Source organism: Leiobunum rupestre, chromosome 4, assembly GCF_980474605.1.
Source record: "Leiobunum rupestre chromosome 4, qqLeiRupe1.1.hap1, whole genome shotgun sequence".
Classification (NCBI taxonomy): domain Eukaryota; kingdom Metazoa; phylum Arthropoda; class Arachnida; order Opiliones; family Sclerosomatidae; genus Leiobunum; species Leiobunum rupestre.
In genome coordinates, this window is record NC_143387.1 from 40,159,661 (window position 1) to 40,181,983 (window position 22,323).

The 22,323-nt window shown below is 39.2% G+C and overlaps 3 protein-coding genes across 5 annotated transcripts; 2 read left to right on the forward strand and 1 right to left on the reverse strand.

Moving 5' to 3' along the window:
* The first annotated feature begins 796 nt into the window (after window positions 1–796).
* On the forward strand, window positions 797–5,233 carry LOC149947766 (uncharacterized). Its single transcript, XM_090172685.1, has 3 exons — window positions 797–1,060; window positions 2,217–2,484; window positions 3,026–5,233. The coding sequence occupies exon 3, from the start codon at window positions 3,944–3,946 to the stop codon at window positions 5,231–5,233; it is 1,290 nt and encodes a 429-aa protein (XP_090028811.1). The 5' UTR covers window positions 797–1,060; window positions 2,217–2,484; window positions 3,026–3,943.
* Window positions 5,234–8,497: 3,264 nt separating this feature from the next.
* Window positions 8,498–11,484, forward strand: osi (electron transfer flavoprotein regulatory factor orsai). 2 transcript variants are annotated; one of them, XM_090171617.1, is made up of 3 exons: window positions 8,498–8,515; window positions 10,433–10,499; window positions 10,569–11,484. In XM_090171617.1, the coding sequence occupies exons 2-3, from the start codon at window positions 10,452–10,454 to the stop codon at window positions 10,776–10,778; spliced, it is 258 nt and encodes an 85-aa protein (XP_090027743.1). In that variant the 5' UTR covers window positions 8,498–8,515; window positions 10,433–10,451; the 3' UTR covers window positions 10,779–11,484. The 2 variants fall into 2 exon arrangements, with proteins under 2 accessions (XP_090027743.1, XP_090027742.1); XM_090171616.1 differs by having other exon boundaries at window positions 8,507–8,566.
* A 233-nt stretch (window positions 11,485–11,717) lies between these two features.
* Window positions 11,718–13,650, reverse strand: LOC149947768 (DNA damage-regulated autophagy modulator protein 1-like). 2 transcript variants are annotated; one of them, XM_090171440.1, is made up of 8 exons: window positions 13,295–13,650; window positions 13,101–13,222; window positions 12,883–13,037; window positions 12,630–12,807; window positions 12,432–12,505; window positions 12,251–12,367; window positions 12,057–12,187; window positions 11,718–11,986 (listed from the first exon to the last, which is right to left on the reverse strand). In XM_090171440.1, exons 1-8 carry the CDS (start codon window positions 13,363–13,365, stop codon window positions 11,971–11,973), a joined length of 864 nt encoding a protein of 287 aa, XP_090027566.1. In that variant the 5' UTR covers window positions 13,366–13,650; the 3' UTR covers window positions 11,718–11,970. The 2 variants fall into 2 exon arrangements, with proteins under 2 accessions (XP_090027566.1, XP_090027565.1); XM_090171439.1 differs by having other exon boundaries at window positions 11,718–12,187; window positions 13,295–13,649.
* Window positions 13,651–22,323: the final 8,673 nt, after the last annotated feature.

The window sequence follows — 22,323 nt, forward strand, 5'->3', positions numbered from 1 at the left end:
AGGGGTGCCTTAGTGGGGAAAAGGGTACCACGGTAATTCTCGCATGGGGAAAAGGGGAAGGGGTGCCTTAGTGGGGAAAAGGGTACCATGGTAATTCTCGTATGGGAACAAGGGGAAGGGGTGCCTTAGTGGGGAAAAGGGTACCACGGTAATTCTCGCATGGGAACAAGGGGAAGTGGTGCCTTAATGCGGAAAAGGGGAAGGGGTGTCTTAGTGGGGAAAAGGGTACCACGGTAATTATCGCATAGGAAAAGGGGGAAGGGGTGCCTTAGTGGGGAAAAGGGTACCACGGTAATTCTCGCATGGGAACAAGGGGAAGGGGTGCCTTAGTGGGGAAAAGGGTACCACGGTAATTCTCGCATGGGAAAAAGGGGAAGGGGTGCCTTAGTGAGGAAAAGGGTACCAAGGTAATTCTCGCATGGGGAAAAGGGGGGGTGGTAGTCAGAAGGATTGACTATGGGGAAAAGGTACCATGGAAATTGTCGCATGGGAAAAGGGGGGGGTGGCTGGGGTGGTTTTACTTTAGATTTTTGGGACGATAAAAATACGAGTTTTTGACCAAAACCACAAATAACTTTATGTGATTAAATAATGCATCTCGAAATACACAACAAGCTGAGGGTTTGCCCGTAGGGCGGGCTTTACGGCTAGTATTTTCATAAAAGTGATGCATATATATCCAACCGTCAATAGGCTCTTCAATAAAAGTCATTCATTGGATTAGCTAGGAAGTATTAATATATACAACCTCAACGTGCAATCTAATCTTTATATGGTCAAAGGGCAAAAACGGCGGTGAACACCGACGGGAAAAACTCGTGCTAGGCCTAACTGATAATTTTTGCGTCTAGGAGAAAATATTCTGTTAAGCCTAACCGTAATTTTTACGCGTCGACGTTCGCAGTTTTTGCCATTTGCAAAATTAAAATTAAGGAAATAAATTGTGTTTTTAAAGTGAATTACTTGAGTATGGATTGTAATTGACTTCTTTTGCTAGCCAATCGAACCTGATAACCGAAAAACCGGAAATAATTCATTCAACGATCGGCGTTTTCGACAAGTAAGAAAAAAAGAACGCCTATGATATAGCGTTTGCTACAGACAAATTAAAAAGTCATAAGAAAGTTTTTTCTTAAATAAATGATGCAAGTATCATTATTTAGGAAGTTCAATTTACGAAAAACGACGAGGAAGAACTAATAGAGTAGTATCACCTCGTAGCTTTGGCCATGGCCGCCATTTTAGGCGCGTTTTTTTCTCTATAGGAAAAAGCATGGGGGACGTAGCGTTATGTAGCACTGACACTACTCTATAGCGTCTGCTTTAGACCCGACCTATCTAGGTTTTAATGGTGGACAAAGGGGACGTAGCGATAATTTTCGGTAGCGAATTATTCAGTGAACAAGAAGATTATGAAGATACAGGAATGTTTTGCAGGGTAACTAGTAGAGTTCCAAGAGGAATTATTTTGAGTTTTTTGGTAACACAAATATGTTTTTCAAAAATGGAATAAAAGTTTCAATCAAGTTTCACAACACCAATTCACAGTTATATACTTTTCGGGATATTTTCAGAAATGGAATAAAAGTTTCAATCAAGTTTCACAACACCAATTCACAGTTATATACTTTTCGGGATATTTTCAAAAATGGAATAAAAGTTTCAATCAAGTTTCACAACACCAATTCACAGTTATATACTTTTCGGGATATTTTCAAAATTGGAATAAAAGTTTCAATCAAGTTTCACAACACCATTTCACAGTTATATACTTTTCGGGATATTTTCAAAAATGGAATTAAAGTTTTAATCAAGTTTCACAGCACCAATTCACAGTTATATACTTTTCGGGATATTTTCAAAAATGGAATAAAAGTTTCAATCAAGTTTCACAAACACCAATTCACGAACTTTCTCCACAAAAGCTGTGAGAATGGTACCAGGGGTTAATGCTATGCTGAAATATTCTTAGTAACTTCAATACATTCTTGGTAGAACGATTAGCAAATAAATAGCCTGGTCTGTGGTTTTCGTTTTTACTATTTGTCAGCCCATGTAGTAAATTAGAATTAGCGCCTACAGTTTTTAAACCTAGCTACCACTAATTTGCGCAGTCGGTGTTACGCCTATTTTCCCCGATAGAGGGATAAGAAGAAGAGCTTTCACGCTTTGCTAAATGGTATCGAAAACTCACTGTATTAATTTTTGTCCAACAGTATTCTATAGCTAAGACCCCAAACCAGATTTTCCAGAGGTGACTGGAGGGAAAATCTCACAGTGGAGTCTGGAGATCTGGAGATTAAAGGCCGAGTCCTCCAGGACTGGAGGACTGAAGACCAGAATCCAGGCCGTCTAGTGGAGACTTGAGGACTGGAGACCGGAGGTCAGACTGTCCAGTTTTTAGCTTGCCAACCTATGATTTTAGCCTGGGAGCGTGTTAATCACAAAAACCTCACGATATGATTCATTGCTGTACAATAACCTGTAAAATGACTAGACAATCCAAAGATAATATAACTACGTACCCTAGATTCGAAATCAAGCTCCTTGCACGTAAACGCAGGCTCTTACTGAGTTCCCGGCGGAAGTCGGAAAAAACTGCCTCCATGGAGCTGGCAGGGCTACCGACATCTAGTTAAAGCGTAAAGTTTTAGTGAAAATTGTGCCGTGGTTTTTGACTTGCGGTTTTCAAGATACCAGATATTTTTGCGTTATATTGTTTTAAAACAATAATGGATCATGCCTGTAGCTCTAAAAATGTTTCTAAACGAAAGAAAACTAAAGGTGAGTAATATAATCTTGGGTTATCTATTGAAATTCCTTATTTCTCACCCTGCTATGGAGCCCGATTTTTCCGACTTCCGGCGCGAACTCAGTAAAAGCCTCAAGAGAAAACGCGCTATCGAGAAACGCCGTGAATCTAGGGTACGTAGTTATATTATCTTTGGACAATCTAACCGCGCCTAGGTAGGTTCCTACGCGACGGGGACGGTGGAAAATGTAACATGGTAATGTTTTGTGTTAGGTTTCGAGAGGGCGTGCAAAAAAATAAAACTCTAAGGGGAGACGAAACAGGTTTCAAAATCCCCCTGCGCCTAGGGACCCCAAGTGATCAAACCGCTCTTCGGTCTGTGAATTTCTATGGTTGAAACTACCATTACCACTTCCGATGTCGCGAGACTTGGAAATTAATTTAGCAAATAATTTGTTAAGGTAGGTTTAATTAGGTTACTAATGTTATAATAGATGGCGCTTCCCGCCTATATAAATAACGTGCTTCCCGCCTAAACCGCTTATCAATCTATGTATAGCTATATAAACTAATGTAACTCGGCATAAGATAGGGTTATACAGTCATGTAATAAACTATATTTTATCTCTACTTACTTGTCATGATTAGCCTAGTCCAAACTACTTCATGGTGTCAGAAGTGGGATCCGTATCTATTGTATTAAAATTTAACAGAGTTATTTAGCCTAGACATAGGGCCTCAGTATGGCTACAGCCTCGTCTTTTCGCGCCCCAGACCAGTTCGATCCGGGGACTGTCAATCCTGCCTCTGCATGGGCTGCTTACAAAGAGAACTTCAAGATTTTTTCTACAGCGACGAAACTCTCCACTGAAACTGCAAGTACTCAAGTTGCCATATTTTTATATACATTAGGCCCAGCTGGCCGCAAGATTTACGATGCTTTGGTGATTCCATTACCACCAGAGCAAGCACACCCTGCTTTGGAAGATATTTATACTGCATTTGATAATTATTATGCACCATATCACAATACAGATTCTCACCGATATGCTTTCTTTCATACCATACAAAAACAGAACCAGCCGTTCGATGAGTTCTTGACCGCCCTCCGCTCTCAGGCCAAGCATTGTGAGTTTGACACTGTTCACGACTCATTAATCCGTTACCAGATCCTTGCCGGTGTCTACAAAGATGAATTACGCATCTTTTACCCTGCTCCAAGCCATAGCGATTTGTCAAGCGGACGAAACTTCCTCACATCATGCCGCAATGCAACGCCCTACGTCACTTCAGACTACGGGTCCTTCGTCAACTAGCCTAGACGCAGTGTTTCAACAAAACCGTACACGTCCTCGACACCAACCTCAGAATTTCCAGCCACGTGCCTTATTGCCAAGACATCCGTCTCCCTATCGGGGCCGGGGTTATTCGCAAAATCTGTCTCAATCTTCGGCGCAACGACGACGATTTTTGACCTCTTCATCATCGCAGCGACCCTCCTCTTCGTCTTCACGACAACCAGGATTCTTAAATTGTGGACTCCAGCATCGATACCCGGGCCGCTGCCCTGCTGCTGCTTCCCTTTGCCACAACTGCCACCGCAAGGGTCACTGGGCTGGCCTTTGCCGATCAAATACACTACAGTCTTTGGACTCCTTACCTGGTGATCACTATTTCGCCCGCCTAGAAGGTGAATACACGAACCAGGATTTCCTTGACGACCACATGCATCAAGATATGGCCAACTATTCAGCTCACACGCAATTTTTCTTTGATCCATCAACAATTTATCAAGAAGCCGAACCCGATTTCTTGCTGCACACTTTGATGGCTTTGAGTGACTCTGGCAGTCCAATCTCACAGAGGGACAGTTTGTGGTATGAGCATATATATTTGAATAACACTCCCGTTCTTCTCAAACTAGACACTGGATCCCACGTGAACGTTTTACCACAACACATCTATGACCAGATGCCAACAAAACCTCCATTACAGCCACCATTACGTCGGATAGTTGCCTATACTGGTAATATAGTTCCCGTAATAGGCATGGGCTCCTTTGCATGTGCATCCTTTGCGGCCCATCAACGCCTGGCTTTTTACATAACTCCGGCACACACCACTCCAATCCTTGGTGCTTCGGCTTGCATGGCCTTGGGCTTGCTGTATCGTGTTCCACGACCGTGTGCCGTACCATTAAGCTGTCAATCTAATTCGGTGGCACCTTTAAATGAACTCACCACTTATACTGATCCTCAAAAAATAATCAACACCTTTTCAGATGTCTTCGACAAGATAGGAAAACTGCCAATACAGTACCATATTCAGCTGAAGCCAAACGCAGTCCCATCAGTCTCCGTCGCTCATAAACTCGCACATGCCTTACAACAACCAGTCTACGAAGAATTGCAACTGATGCTTCGGAATAAGATATGGCCCAACAGAATGGGTTCATCCCTTGGTAGTCGAGAGGAAGACTGACGGAAATTTCCGTCTTTGCCTAGACCCTAGAAAACTGAACCAATCTATACTACGCCAACCTTTTCCCTCACCCACAGCTCAGAATATCTTTTCCAAACTTAACGGATGTACTGTCTTTACAGTCCTAGATGCGAAGAGTGCCTTCTGGCAAGTGGAGTTAACGGAAGAGAGCTCATTCCTCTGCACTTTTGCCACACCATTTGGCACCTTCCATTTCTTGAGGCTACCATATGGCATCTGTACCGCTACAGAGGTATTCCAACAAATAATGTCGCTCATTTTCCCATTAGATGAATTTAAGAACACATTCATTGCGACTGATGACTTTTTACTCGCTGCCACCGATAATAACGATCACAACCAACTTTTGACACGCATTTTACAGACTGCTCGTGACAACGGGTTGACTTTCAGTTCTAGAAAACTTCAACTGGCTGTGTCACGTATCAAGTACCTGGGCCACATCATTACTTCAGACAATATCTCAATTGATCCGGACAGGGTTCAGGCGATTATGGACTTACCATCACCCAAGAATCCCGTAGAGCTTCAACGTGTCCTGGGCATGTTCAATTATATTACACGTTTCTTACCATCCTACTCTGAAAAGGCTATTCCACTGCGTGCCCTCCTGAAGAAAGACGCGGTTTTCTACTGGGACGAACATAAGCAAGCTATATATGATTCATTAAAATTACTAATATCAACAGCTCCGGTCCTGGCTATGTACAAACCCCAGACTCCATGCTGTATAACTGTCGACGCTAGCTCTACAGGAATTGGGGCAGCCCTACTGCAGAATAGCAAACCTGTTGAATATGCATCTACTAGCTTCACTCCGACACAGCAACGATATTCACAAATTGAGAAAGAGCTTGCTGGGGTCCTTTTCGCATGTGAGAAGTTCGAGCGGTACATCGCAGGGACTCATGTACTCATTGAAACGGACCACAAGCCTCTCCTAGCAATTAGTTGACTATTTCTCCAAATTTATCGAGGCCAAAGAATTACGAACAACTAACTCACAAGCAATTATCAATTTACTAGATCCTCACTTCGCACTATATGGCGCTCCTCTTCGACTGGTTTCGGATAATGGGCCTCCATTTAACTCCGTTCACTTCAAGGAATATCTAAAGAATTGGGCATTACTCACATTACCAGCAGTCCTCACTATCCAAGGTCAAATGGCCTTACAGAGCGTGCAGTCCAGACCATTAAGAATCTGATGCTAAAAGCTCAATCAGAAGGAAAAAACCTCCACTACATTTTAATGGAGTACCGGAATACGCCCATCGGGAAGCTACCTACTCCCTCCCAAATGCTGATGGGTCGCCAAACACGCACTCAGAATACCACGTCACGAGCTACGCTACAACCCCAATTCCCGATTCGACATATACAAAAGGCTTTGGAGGAACGACGAGAAAATATGATTCAGAAGCAGACTACGTACGCCACCCTACGCCAGAAACATTTTCATCGGGCGACCCGGTTTATTATCAAGCTGATCATCGTACTTGGCTCCCTGCTGTCGTTGATGCAAGAGCTCCAGAGCCCCATTCCTACCTAATCAAGACACAAGACGGAAAAAACTTTAGGCGAACACGTGTACATCTACGTCCAAGAATCCCGACAGCAAGTCAACCCTGCAAAATTAATTCCGAGGGTTCTGAAGATCCTCGGAATCTAGACCTACATATCCCAAATACCCTAACAATTAATGAGACTTCTTCATACAGAGATAGATGGAACCCAGCAGAGAGTACTTACATACGCTATCCAGTACAACAACGTTCGACACCACAACAGACAGTAACTCTGAAAACAGCTGCACTTCAGACAACGGTACCTCAACAACCTATTCAAAAGATACCTCACCAACCAACAATAAACCAAATTCCTCAGCAATCAACGAGTCAACGATCTTTACTACCCCAACATCTTCCTCAAATAGCAAAAGCTCAACAAATTCCCCAACAACAGATGATTCCTGAATGTCTGGACAAGCCCTCCACGTCAAGAGACTACAGAAGGAACATTGTTCCTACGAATATGATCCAACAGCAGAACTACATTCCTCCGTCACCATTTCCTTCGAAAGTCCAACCATTTCCCACACCAGCTGTATCACCTACACAGGAATAAACAACCAGGTCTGGTCGTATTGTAAAGAAACCCAAGATCCTAGACTACTAAAAAAAAAAAAGATTGTTATAATAGATGGCGCTTCCCGCCTATATAGATAACGTGCTTCCCGCCTAAACCGCTTATCAGTCTATGTATAGCTATATAAACTAATGTAACTCGGCATAAGATAGGGTTACACAGTCATGTAATAAACTATATTTTATCTCTACTTACTTGTCATGATTAGCCTAGTCCAAACTACTTCAACTAAAACACTATTATGCTTTTGGTAAACCCAAATTTATTTTTCATAGATATTTCAGTATAAGTTAACTTTGATTAACTAAACCCGGTTTTCTCATCCCAGTGGAAGTTGAAAGCAGATAATTTATCATTCGTGCGAGAGCAATTTCCCAATGAAAAAAACGCTTTGTTTTTAAAGCAGTAATTCGGGGTAATTTTAGGCAAAATTTTTATAAACATTCATTTATGATAACCACCCAATGGGACACGCTTAAGAAGTGCTACGGGATAAATCGTAGCAGCCGAAAGAAAAACGCTATTCTGAAACGGCGTAAGCAGCGTTACCACAGTTTTTTCACAATCAAATTCTCTGACTTTTCCAGGTTTTCCCTGACCATCTCCGGAGATTTTCCCTGACTTATTTTGTGCCAAGATTAGCAACCCAAATTAAATTCCCTGACATTTCCCTGATTTTTAGACTAATTTATAAAATTCCCTGACTTTTCCCTGATTTTTAGACTAATTTTTAAAATTCCCTGACTTTTCTCTTATTTTTAGACTAATTTTTAAAATTCCCTGACTTTTCCCTGATTTTTATACCCATATTCAAATTCCCCGACTTTTCCCGGAATTCCAGGTTTTCTAAATTCTAGGTGCCGTGACAACCCTGGTAAGGTTATATCGTTTGTCTTCTGCTTAAAAAAAATATTTAAGAGAGGATTTCTGACCAATGAAAATTGAGAACCATTTTTACGTTTAGTCACACTTCGAGCAATGAAAAGAACAAAATCCTCGATGGTTTATGTTATATAAATAGATTTGCGAATCTAGCTAATAAAACCATGTGGATGATCCAAAGTTAGGTTCCTAGAGATTTTGGGTCCAAGACACGGAACATCGCGGCATACGGTAAATAAAGACGTGATTTGTTGGTCTTCATATGAATTAAAATTTTGAAAGGTGGGTTTGATATTCTTATCTATACTTTAATAAACTCAAAATTAACATTTTAAAATTGTCTCTAAAATGAAATAAAAGATAAATTTTCCTTATTTTCGACTCTCGTCCTAAGTGCTGATGTCGTCTGTTTACGCGCGATTTGTCACGTTCGCCACTGCCGCGCTTGTCATCCCTCACTTTTCTTATTCCTAGTTCGGAAATCTTTGTCACGACTAAAATTGCGACAGATTTAGGATTATTTTCTGTAGCTCCTACTACTTATTAGGTGGTTTTTTTTCGCCTGTTCAGGGTTTTTTGAGCAGGTTAAAAAGTGTAGCCATATGACGTCATTTTACTTCAATTCTGCCTTGACGAAAAAAACGATTTGGAGTAAGAAGGGGGTAGTTAAAGGTTAAAGGTTATTTATAAAAAGCTTGTCCGTTATGTTTTCGTGAAACGAAATTTAAGCAGACGACAAAGCTAGATTACTCCCTCTACACCTCCTTTCGAGGAGGAGTAAAAAGTGTAACCTTAGAGCTCTGGTACAAGCGAACAAAATTCGGGACAGGGTAAATCTTACCCCGAGAACAGGCGAATAAAACGTCTTGGGGTAAAAGTTTTACACTTTTTGTCCCCGGACAAGCGAAAAAAAACCACCTATTGTCGTGCGGCTGATTAAAATATCGGGTATCTAAGAATCAATAGTAGGTGATTTTTTTCGGGCGTGCCAGGACAAAAAGTGTAAACTTTTTACCCTAAGACGTTTTATTCGCCTGTTCTCGGGGTAAGATTTACCCTGTCCTAAATTTTGTTCGCTTGTTCCAGAGCGCTAAGGCTACACTTTTTACTCGTCCTCGAAAGGAGGTGTAGAGGGAGTAATCTAGCTGTGTCATCTGCTTAAATTTCGTTTCACGAGTCACGACAACATGACGGGAAACTTTTAATAAATAACCTTTAACTACTCCATTCTTACTCCAACTAGTTTTTTTCGTTAAGACAGAATTGAAGTAAAATGACGACGTATGGCTACACTTTTTAACCTTCTCAAAAAACCACCTATTGGATTATAGGGGAAAGTATCATTTCTCCAACTACAAAATGCCCGTAGTGCTCATTACACCAACACCAATGCCTCGTGTCTCGAAGAGTTGGTGTAACGAGCAGTTCGAGAAATGAGTAGTTAATAATAGCAAGAATGTATTGAAGTTACTAAGAATATTGGACTAGTGATTCCCATCCTCGCAGCCTTTGTAGCTTAAATTCGTCTGCTTTCCCATTCAAGTTTTCTATATGGTATGACTTTGAATGCCCCTTAAATGCAGACGAACTTTCTCCACCAGAGCTGTGAGGAACTGAGGATGATACCAGGGGTTAATGCTATGCTGAAATATTCTTAGTAACTTCAATACATTAACGTAGGCAACGAATACATTCTTGATAATAGCACTAGCGGCTAGCCTCATTCGGGTGGCGTCGATCAAAGCCTAGTTTATTACTCTAGGTTTATTCCTACGATAGAGGCCATGACCAGTTACTTGAATTAATATAAATATACATTAATATAAATATACATTAATTCTTCTTATATTGAAATTTCCGGCTTCCCTTTAATACCTTCTTGGTACTAGATATTTTTTTAATTACGATTGATAGTAGCAACTATAGGTAGCTAGTTGTTGGGAATTTAGCAGAAACTCATCTGCGAAAAGCCAAAACGCCTTTGACCTGTTTACGTTTTACCGTTTTGCAAGTAATGAAACTGGGCTGAATTGGTCGATTTCTGTAATTAATCAGAATTGTCAACCCATATTTTGAAGTCAAAAGTTATTTCTCATATACGAATGTAGTAATATCATAAGTTTTACAAAACATTTACATTTATTTGAGGTAAATTGGAATATTTATCATGGCCAGTCCTTCATATAGGAGCAGGGTTATTCATTTGTACAAAAATGTAAGTAAGGCCTAGTTTGAAATGCTTAGTAAGTTTTTTAACTTTTTTTTTTTAATTTTCTGATTTTAGTTGTTGTATTTGGGAAGGGATTACCCAAAAGGTTTTGAATATTTTCGTGACCGCCTTAAAACTGCCTTTTTGAAAAATAAAGATGTGAAAGATCCTGCACAGCTGGAAATGTTGTTGGTTCGTGGAAACTACATCATTAAGGAGCTAGAAGCTCTTTATATGCTCAAAAAATACAGGACTCTCAAAAAGCGCTATTATTCCGACCATTGAAATGCAAAATGAAACTCAAAATACTACGTTTATCTTACTACTGAGAGAAGCTAAGAACTTATTAAAATCTTCCAACAGCTCTGAATATAAAACAGATTTTACTATTTTGGAGGATTATTACAGTACAAAAAATTTACGGAGACTTAAGTTGTTTTAAAACTGATTTTCTAAAGGGATGCGATTTTAAAATCAATGCTAATTTCCTTCGTAATGTAGCTCTCTCTTAAGTTTTCAATATTTTAGCCTTTTTGAATACCTTATTGTAAGTGATTTCCTATTACTGGCATTGTCCACACAATTTAGTTTATATATAGTTATGATAATTTCACTAATAATGTCAGTACTTGGTCAATTCTGGTCATGTAATGCTATGAAATGAAAACAGGATTTAGTTTAGTATCAATGCGAGCTTATGAAATTTGCCTTCTGGATTATTAATAAATATTATCATCAGAATATTAGCCCAAAATACGTAATTTTTATCCTATAAATTTAACGCTCTTATTAAGTGAAGTTGCATTTTTACAATTGTGATAACGCGTATCATATACTACGTGAGCTATTGTTTTTATAAAGCATTGAAAAATGATAAACATTTTTATACGTTATCATCAAAAATAAAGTTTCAAGCTAAATTGATTTTTGTAAAACCACACCAGACTAGGGAATTTTAGAATGTTTATAATAACGATAACCAATACTTGAACCATTGTTATTTTCTGATGTGGTTTATATTCCATAACTGAAATAAATTTAAAAATCAATTATCTCATTAAATAACAAATTTTGATAATTTATTAATTTTTAAAGCAAATACTTTATTTCATAATCCGAGATTCGCAAGTGATAAATATAACAGAATTTAATACATTTAAAAATAAACTATGAGAAAATAACCTGGCATTATTGAAAATGTTCTTAAGTCACCCAGAAACCAAATCATAGTTTATCAAGTGTTTAATAATTTCACATCCAGTCAAAGATAACCCTCAACTTTTTTTATACATAAAAAAAGAATGTCCATAAAACTTTAACTTAATATCAAAAATTATTTAATACATAAAAATTAGCAAAATATACGTGAATCTTCTTTAAGTCTAATATAGACTTTCAAGTAACACTATCATAATTTTACCTTATTAATTATGCAGTCTTGTGAAATTTTGACTAGATAAAACAAATAGAGGACATTTCAAATAAACAAATTCCTGTACGAAATAAGACACGAAACATTAGCCTGTACTAAAAAATTAATGCACATCAGCCATGATTGTTTGCCTTTTTGAGTCTAATCCTGGCACGGACTGCTCGGTGGAATTATGAGAGTGTGTTATCTCAACTTGGTCCTCACTATGATAAAAATCATTTGAAGTAGGCAAACCGTGTTCCTCCGAAGCTACGAAATGAATCTAAATATGACATATATGAGGAACGTCTCAGGATTATCAACCATAACTTTTAATTATTCTCACTTTTGGGGACTCCAACGCAATAAGTTGAAATTCTTTCACAAAAGTCAGAAAGAAAAAATCAAAAGCCATCGTTGTTATCCATTCAGATGCTGTACTAACCAAATGGGCCGCAAAACCCTAACATAGAAACAAAACAAAAATTATTTAATGAATAGGAACAGGATTAACTTTTAAGCTTTACCCCATCTTTAGGATGCCATTTTCTTTTATTTGATCCATGAAAATGACTTAGTGATATTGCTGCAAAAATAGTAGCTACAAAATAGGTAAGGAAAATAACTCATTTTCGGTGGCTACAAAAAATGAATTATGGCAATGGTTATCATTTAATTCATTTTCAGGAGAAATGAATCCTCATAGATTTTTTAAAAAAGGATACTAGAAACAAAACCTATTGATGCCAGAACAGATAGAAAAAGTCGCAGCCTAGCCATTCTTAAAGTATTTAACAACGGATGCATGTAGTACGACATAACAGTTTGCATCCATATATAAATATTCCCCAAAAGGAATAACAACGTAGCCCCCACTAAATGTACTTCCAACACAGCAGTTTCCTGTAAAGTTCCAAATTTAAAAATTTTCTTATTTTTTTTGTATAACTATAAAAATGAATTTTGGTAATATAGTACCTGAAAATTGGCTACTAAACTCATTCCGAAAGTAGCCAGCCATCCAGTCCATAATGACCAACTATTAAGTTTTAATATTTTAACAGAATCGGTCGAGAGATGGTCACGGTAAAACTGCTCAATTTGCTTATACCTAACATACATTGTCGTTCCAACTACGCAAGAGTGTTAAGTGTTAAAAAATGTATTTTAAATCTTAAATGTAATTTATTATCAACCTATAAACGTTCCAATGTTAAGGAGTTGTCCAAAGATATTGCTTTCGGGATTAAGAGCACCCGTATCACTTATATATGGAAAATCTACATCAACGTGATTAAGCAAAATAGATATAATATACCTAAAATGAAACCAAAAGTATGAATTTAATAAAATGATGCTAGAGCTTTGGTACATCTTAGGGAGGCCTTACGTTATCAGGAATGTTGACGGTAAAATTACAAAAGCTGAAAGCGGTAGGAAATGGAGGTGTAAAATAGCCATTATTCCAAAAAATCAAGGTTAATCGAGATGTTCTTTTTGTTGAGAAATTAAGTCATTTATTCCACTAAGCCTTAGCTGTATATCTTCGGGTTGAATTTACGGCAATGCCTTTCTAATTTTTCCGCTACATTCATTCGTTTAAAAACACAAAAACTAATAGTTTAAATTCGTATACGTAGGGCTACATTACTGTCATAATGAGTTAAAATACAATGAAGGCCAATGATACACCCATGAGCAGTGTTGCTGATTTCATAACGCGATGACATAATCCAGGCACGAGATGACTATTGACTTCGTATTCACTACTATTGAATTTCAAAATCGGCGGCAATTTCAAATCGTAAAGTAAATTATAAGAGGAGTAAAAGTCTTAGACAGTTTTGGCACACTACGAAAATATTTTTTAAAGCGATTTTGGGAACCAAATTGATGATTTTTCGGGTTTTCTTTTGGTTATTCTAGATTAGTACGTGTGGGACAATTCGGTCCGCTAATATAAAATGGAAAACGACCCCTTAAGCAGTTTCAAAGCAATATGTGTGATGTGTAGATCCCTAGTGAAATAAGGGTCAAACGTAAAAATGCTAAATATTTCCTAAATAGTGTAAAAGCAATGTAAGTGATATGTGAAATCTTGGTAAAATATGAGTTTGGAATTTAAACAGATTTTAAATTTATAAGTAAGGTTTTGCTGATAAGTAAGCCACGGCCAACTTTGATTTCTCGCGCATCTCTCGCGCTACAGCGGCCATCTCATTCGTTGACGTTTCTGTGTTAACCTATGAGCAAAAGATGTGTATGACGTCAGCGCCCCTAGCGGATTATTATTTTTAGTATAGTTTTTACATTGAAGACAATATAACCACCGAGCGTGGCGCTGACCTCTTACACATTATAGTACAGTTTATAGGGGGAAAATCCTTGCTCGCGGAATTTCGACGAATGTGTTGGCCGTAGTAGCGCGAACAGCGCGTGATCAAAGTTGGCCGTGAGGAAGCGTAGAGGGCCCGAATGTAAATTAAACTTGAAAAAGGTAAAATGCCCCTTTAAGTATTGTAAATCATTATTATTGCTTAATATATATATATATATATATATATATATATAAAAAATAAGTTAAAAAGTAAAATGGTTCCTAAATACATAGTTTGCATCCCTACGTCATCAATGACGCAGTTCCAAGTATAGATATAAGAACCAAGAATAAATATTTAATTTGAGCAAGAATGAACGGTTCTATGCCGCCATTTTGCCGGTGTAGATTTCTTAGTAAAACGGGAGGGTTAACAGTTTCAATCGTCTGTTTGCGGATTTTAATTATTTTCAAATGATTAAGAAATTACTTTCACGTTAAAAATGGTTATCTGCCTGGTTAAAAATTGTTCCAGTAGTTCAATTACCAAGGGAGAACGAAAATTGTTTATTTTATTCGATAGCGAAGGTAATTGTAACAAGTCGGCCCAGGCCGTAATATTAGTTCCACATCAGTGTATTCGAATGGGCAAAGCCATACACCCTTAGTAGACACAGGTAGGCAAACTAATACAAAGCTTTTGAGGCTTTGTGATTTCTTATCCTTGGATATATAAATTGCCACCCTAAGTGAAAGGGTGGATGCCGCCCACCATCAGGAGACCCGGGTGGGCAAACTAATATAAAAACTGCTGAGCCCATGTGATTTCCTATAGTTAGATATACTATTTACCATCCTATGTTAAAGAGAGGCCATCGCCCACCCTCAGGATACATGGGTGGGCAAACCAATTCATAAGCTGTTGAGGTCATTTATTGACTTAACTTGCAAGGTAATTTGACAAAAAGCTATATTTTAAATTTCGATCTATTTGTGGTAGAGCTATAAACGGGTAGTCTTTACGTGAACTTGTAAGTTAATATACCTAAGTTTTGCGAATGGTATACGGCAAAGATTATCGTAATAAAAATTTACCTTCATAGATATAAAACTACATATGCCCGAATGCCCCTAGTTTTTGGATGAGTATGGGAGTCCAATAATTAATAATGGCGGTACGTAAGTGTGTGAAGGGAAATAGAGTCTTCAATGCTTTAACTTTTTAAGCGTACGCGTGTTCTTAATAATATAATACCTTCTCCCGATAGTGACTTCAATTTATAATTGTTTCTCTATGGTTCTATTGCTTTTATTACCCAAAAGGAAGCTCGTCAGTGTGGATTGAACTCGTAGTTTGTCTTGAACCTTTTGTTTGGTGTAACGAGTGATGAAGTTTTTTAATGTCTCTTGTTGATTTATTTAAATAAGAAAATAAGTATCTCATTGTGGGGCTTTTAGAGCATTTGTAAGTACATATGGGGAAGAGGGCATTTAAAATTTTCGAGCTCGTTTATTCGAGTACTCACTTTCGAGCGAAGCATCTTAAGCGAGTATGCCCACCTACCACTGCTCACCACCCGAACATTTAAAATTTTCGAGCTCGTTTATTCGAGTACTCACTTTCGAGCGAGGCATCTTAAGCGAGTGTGCCCACCACCCACCACCCGACGCGAAGTTTGAGGTTCACTTGACCTTAAATTCCGAAAATATACGTAAAATAAGGCGCAAAAACGGACGAGAATTTCGACAACTTAACTAGCCAACTCCCCCCGCGCCGCTAAAACTGACGAGAATACAGTAGAAGTTCCGAACCAATATTGGGAAGCTTCATGTGGCCGAGAGCGTAAAGGCGTCATTATTCGGAGTTTTTGACTGTGAGTTCGAATCCCGGTTTCGCCAAAACTACAAATTATTTTCGCAGCGCCATCTGCCGTGTCGTTGCTTTCCACACCAAATAAACAAACAAACAAACACACAACACTTAACGACAATCCGTCCATAGCAATAGTCCCACTTCGATATATATATATCTCGATGTGGAACTAAAAAGGATGACCGCAAAGGCCTAACTTTGATACGCTTTGTCAACTTCTTTTCGTAGATATTTCTGTCGTAATTTGATATTTTATTTAAATAACCCGGCCTTAGAATCTTATCTGGCTTTGTTTAGGGCCCATTTAAAATTTTAAAGCATAAATCTATTACGTTTTGTAGCTTTGACGAGATTACCAACAAAATGGCTACCTATTTAGTAGCTACGCGCGAAATGGTTTGAATTTTTGATTGCCCTCCCAGTTTCCTTGGAGACCATAGGCCCCTCCCTTCGGTGCAAACTATGTATAGTCTAAAAGCAATGCTGGTGATATGTGAACTCTAGCAAAATAAGGACTCGCAATACAAACAATATAAAATATAAAAGCAAGACTGGTGATGATGTCAGCATAATGGCTCAAAGACAGTTTTATGAGCAATTTTTGTAAATCTTTCAATTTCTGTATTTTCTCTCAGACTATTTTATGTATTTTTTACCTGCTGTGCTCCGAGAGGAGCCGCCCTGATACAAAAGGGTGTATCCTATATACGGCCAAAAATAAAACCTTTAAACCTTTATTTAAAGTAAATGTATTTTTCGGTTCCTCATAATAAATATAATTAAAAAATTATACCTCAATTTTTGTCATTTGTTAATTCGTCACACAATATCAAAGCACGGCCAACTTCGATCGCGCGTACCGCGCTTTAGCGGCCCCATCAATCGCCTCGCATATATTGTTAATTTGCGTGTATGAATAATTCCGATAGGGGCGCTACATACGACCAAAAACCTACTATCACCAAAGGCGGGGAACACAAGCGAAATCACGGAAAAATGTTTTTTCTTCGGTTTTCCACTTTCCTATTTAGAAAAAACAAGGTATAGTTAGTTAAACTATCTTTTCGCAATATATTTATGTATAATTCATAATTAAAAAAAAATATTACCTTATAAATATTAAATGAAAAAAAAAGAGACGCTTTTTTTACGCGAAGGCGCCATATTAGAATACATAGTTTTGAAGGCTGTAGAGGTGCTTAGAGCGTTTTGACGCGTAAATAATGTCTCTTAAAATTTATAAATCTTAAATAATAACAAATCTTTATTAATAGTATATATATAGCAAATTCACGAGTTTCTAACCGGTCTTAGGTAGTATTTTCTGTAAATCTAATTAGTTTTAAGAGTAAGAATCTTAAAACTAATATAATTGAAGATAAAAGATGCTTAGGTACATCTTTGGAACTAAATAGGTAAAATATAGATGATATTCAACCTGCATTTCAAGGAGGATGATTTCTGTTCAGGTTTAAACCTTTATTATGGAAAAAATTTCAGTCAGATAAAATTACAAACCGGCTCTTACTAAACATACAATATTATTCTAGGTTTAAAAAGACGGAAGCTTAAAACTTGTTGAAACCGAAAATTAAAATTTATCGCTCTTACAATATATTTTAACTAAATATTATTTAATAAAAAATGGTAAAATAATATATTTACCCAGAATAGGTGGGGTGGCGGAGTGGTTAGCACTTTGGCCTCGCAGCAAGAGGAGCCGGGTTCGATCCCAGCTAGTGGCACTGGGTGAAAATCAGGAACCACTCCTTCTACGTAGAGTTTATAAGTTCTCTCCCCGCTGGTTAAAGGGGTTTTCCCCGAGATCTTCGGTTTCCCCTTCCCATAAAAACTTGCTGAGGGTAATAGTTAGTGTAGGGAGCTGTTGGCTCGCGTGGCATGAAGGGCTTACCACCACCTTCCTACGCATTGGAACCCGGCCACCTGTTACTTGATCACGCACAAGCAACATTGCTTATGTGGTCGAGGGTGGTGCCTTGGGTATTAGCTCTATTTAAAAAGAAAAAAAAAAGTACAGTGAATCTTCTTTTCACTTTTTGTTTTATTTATTTATTTACATGTGTTTCAAGTATTAAACAATAATACTGGCAGCATCTAGAGGATGTTCTGGGTTTCTGTTTAACTCTTTTATAATTTATAAACACCGTTAAAAAATTAGAATCATTAAAAAAATATTATATTATTAGTTAAATATTAACCTACATTCGGTTTAATTCAATGTTTTTTAAAATGTATTTAAAAATAATTGTTTTTTGTGGATTTTTCCTATCTGACTAACGTTAAATTTCGGTCGTAGCGAAACCCTGGTGGGAAAATATATACACGGTAAATTCAGGCGATTGACGGGGCCGCTAAAGCGCGGTATGCGTGATCGAAGTTGGCCGTGATCAAAGTGAGCTATAGTTAATTTTGAGATATTTTTTTAAGCTGTTTTTTGCTTTGAACAAATTAAAGCTTCTGACACAAGTAGGTTTTAAATTTGTAGCCTTATATTTTAAATATTTGAACTTATCTATGTTAAAGATCCTCTTCGTTTTGCCCGAATTTTCTCATTGCCAGTAGCAGCTGGTCTACTTTATATCTCTAACGCTGCTACTCCCTCATTGTACTTTCCCAGCTGCCCTTGCGGCGAGCTCAAGGCGATTGTAGAAATTACGATTTCTTCATTTGATGATTAATAACTAAAATTAACTGAACATAAACTGAACTGAATGTCGCTAGAATCAAATATTTCAAATGCAGGAATGTGATGGTGCGTTAGAATTACCATACGATGAGTAGTCTCGTCGCTAGATCCAGAGCTGCTCTTACACGTACCACTTGGTGCTCCTATAGGCGCAGTGCGATTTTGTTATCGTGTTGCATTTTGGAAATGTTTAAGGCTAAAAATACTAATTTCAAAAATGTTATATCTGAAGGGATATGTATTGTTTCCTCGACACCCCCCAGGACCGTGCAGAAGTTTTCACGGGTCCGTCTTCTTCAAGTTTAATCGTTCTGATTTGCACATCCCCCCCCCCTCGAGCTTCTCTGATGGCACCCCCTGCTGCCCTGGTACCGCCCCCCCTTAGGCCGCCACTGAATCCACAATTTCAAGCATATCGAGAATTTCAAGATAGTCATAGATATTTCAAGCATTTCAAGAACTGCTGAAGTTTGGTAAAATCTCGCAAAGGAGCTTTGTAATAAAATTGCGCCGATATCCAAGAACTTTACATCTTGAAATCGCTGGATGTCATTGAGGTCCGGAACGTAGACTTATATTCATCAGCGTCAGCTTCATCGATAACAATTAAAGGGGAACGGTCAAGCTTTAACTAGTTAGATAGCCCTATAGCCCATTAAAAACTAAAATTTATGGCGAAAACGGCATCAAAAAATATTGAATGGTTAATTTTTAATAAAATAAAGAAATTTCGGGAAATCGAAAAGCACGCGTCCGCCGCGACACCTGGTGAGAAGTCGGTGAGATAGAAAAACAACGTAAAAGCGCGCGCTGCTGAAGACGCAAAAAAATGTTTTGCACGCGCGGCTCGTTCCAGTTGGGTCATTCCATGACAAAACGCCTAGTTTTTGTTTATTTTAACACCCGACCCCTTTCGATTTTGACCAAAATTTGCATATAGGGTTTTTTAGGCATACAAAAACGATTTTTAAAGTTTTATAAAGATCGGTAGAGCCGTTTACGAGATACAGCATACGTGTTTTTACAAAAGTACACCTTGACCCCCTAAATGTTTTCTCCTATATTGTTGTGTCGTTTAAAAAGGCATTACTCGTAGTATCAAAATAGTTAAAGATTTTATTTACATTTTAGTTATACATGAGGGAGATCGTCAGTCTGTGTCTTTCAAATATAAACAGGCCGTATTTATAGTAGAGTAAAGGCGCGAAAGTGTCACGTGCTATCGCAGTTATCACTGTTCATAGTTTAGCGCCATCTAGGCATATAATACGATACTACAACTTCCTTTTTTTTATATATTTAACTTCGCGGGTTTCTTGACTTCACGGCCTGAACGTGTTGTGCGGATCTGTTCAATCGTAGAATCCCGATGATTCGGCGCCGATTGGTTTCGTGGAAAGGGGGGACATATCGGCGGGAATGGTGAAACCGGAATATGTTCTGGAGCCAAAGGAGCAGCACTCCTTTTGAGTAGTCGAGACATCTGATCGGGTCGAGGACTCCCTTCTGAAGTATCCGGTCTGTTAGTTGAACACGGACGATCTTCCATCGTGTTAGGAGATGCATTCGTTGCAGCTGGTGGGAAACTTGGAGTCAATGACTCTCGCTGGTCTTCCTCTATCTGGTTGAGTTGGTCCGGCGTTGGCACTCGTGGTCGACAGGATGGTAATATAAAAGATGGGACATGATTTTCTCCTCCTTGACCATATGAGGACGATTTTGGTTGCTGGTATGACACTCTAGAATATGTGGGTTGTGCGGTGCCGCAAGCTCCAGGTTCAAGATGTGGTAGTTTCAATGGCCCAGGTCTCAGGTGTATCCTCGTCCTTCGTAAGATTTTACCTGATCCAGTCCTGATGACGTACGAGTGTGGCTCTTCCACCTCCGCTATGATTTGTGCAGGCTCCCAAAGTTTGTGCGAAACCTGATAATATACGTTGTCTCCTACTTTCAAGTGAAGCGGAACAGGGTGTCGTTGTTTTTCCCCGGCTTTGATCATGGAGTGGCGTCTGTGATCCAGTTGTTCCTTGATATGATCGATCGGAAATTGTGGTTGAAGCGTTGCGGTTGAGGTAGTGTTGTTCGTTCGTAGTTGGCGTCCCATGAGCATCTGCGCTGGTGTGGGAAGTTTATCAACGGGAGTGGTCCTGTATTCTAAAAGGACGTATTGCAGGTCATGGCCTTCCCTTCGTGCTTTCGTCAGGAGATTCTTAATTGTCTGCACAGATCGCTCGGCCATGTCATTTGATCTGGGATAGTTAGGGCTACTGGTAATATGGTGTACGCCCCATTTTAATAAAAAATCTTTAAATTTGTATGACGAGAACGGAGGACCATTATCAGAAATTAGACGTTGAGGTACACCATACCTTGCAAAGTGAGGCTTTAGGAAGTTTATTACCGAGTCAGCCGTAGTTGTTCGTAGCTCCTGTGCCTCTATGAACTTTGAGAAGTAGTCTACCAGAACTATCATTTTTGAATTGTCAAGCTGGAAGAGATCCGTCGCTACCGTTTCCCAGGGGAGAGCAGGAACTTGATGAGGATGTACCGGAATCTTGAAGTTTGCCGGATCGCGGGTACGGCAAATTTGACAGCCCTTGATAAACCTAGTAATGTCCTCTGTGATCTGCGGCCAGAAAACGTGTAGTCTAGCCTTCGCAAGGCAGGCAGTTATACCTTGATGGACCGAGTGCAAATGCTTCATTACGGCCTGTCGCATAAGTGGGGGTATGACAAGTGCGTACCCCGATAGATAATGCCATTTTGTTCATGGAGTTCTTCCTGGTATGGCCAATAAGGAGAAACGTCTACTGGAACTCGTTTGTGCAATGCTGGCCAGCCATCGTAAATATACGTCAAGATCGTCTGGTAAGTCGAGTCATCTCGTATGGCCTCTGGGGCTGTGGAGGAAGGCAAGTCCAGAAAATATCCATCCCGAGGCCTGGTATTTGTCTGGTAGGCACCCTGAGGATCAGTCTCAACAGGCGTCGGTGAATATTCCAGGGAGTGTAAGTCTTGACAAGCAGGCGATACATAGTGATAATCATGTCGTTCGTCGTCAGTAGACAGTGGATGTGGCAAGAGCGGAGCGTCTAAAAGGTGAGTATTGTATGATCTGGTTCGACATAAGTTCGCCCAGTGACCTCGGCGAGAGCAGTTACGACACTGGGAGGCAGCTGCTGGGCATCGTGCTTGGTGAGAATGAAGGAGTCCACAGTTGGGACAAGTGTTCCGCGAGAAGTGAGAGAAAAATCTTCCAGAAGACCCTTGGTGGGCATTGCCATGTGGTTGGGAGAAACGGGAATCAGAAGACCGTACAGCCGGCCGATGACCGGAAGATGGACGATGGGACTGGAAACGGGACGACTGCGAGGAAGAACGCCTGGAGAGCGTGTGTATGTTGCCGGGTGGTCCATTAGGAGGTGGCACAGCATCAACCAATCCTGCGTACGTTGCCGAGGTCTCCTCAGCTTGACCTATGTTGATAGCCTGGGCTAGAGTAAGGTTCCGATGCGAAAACAA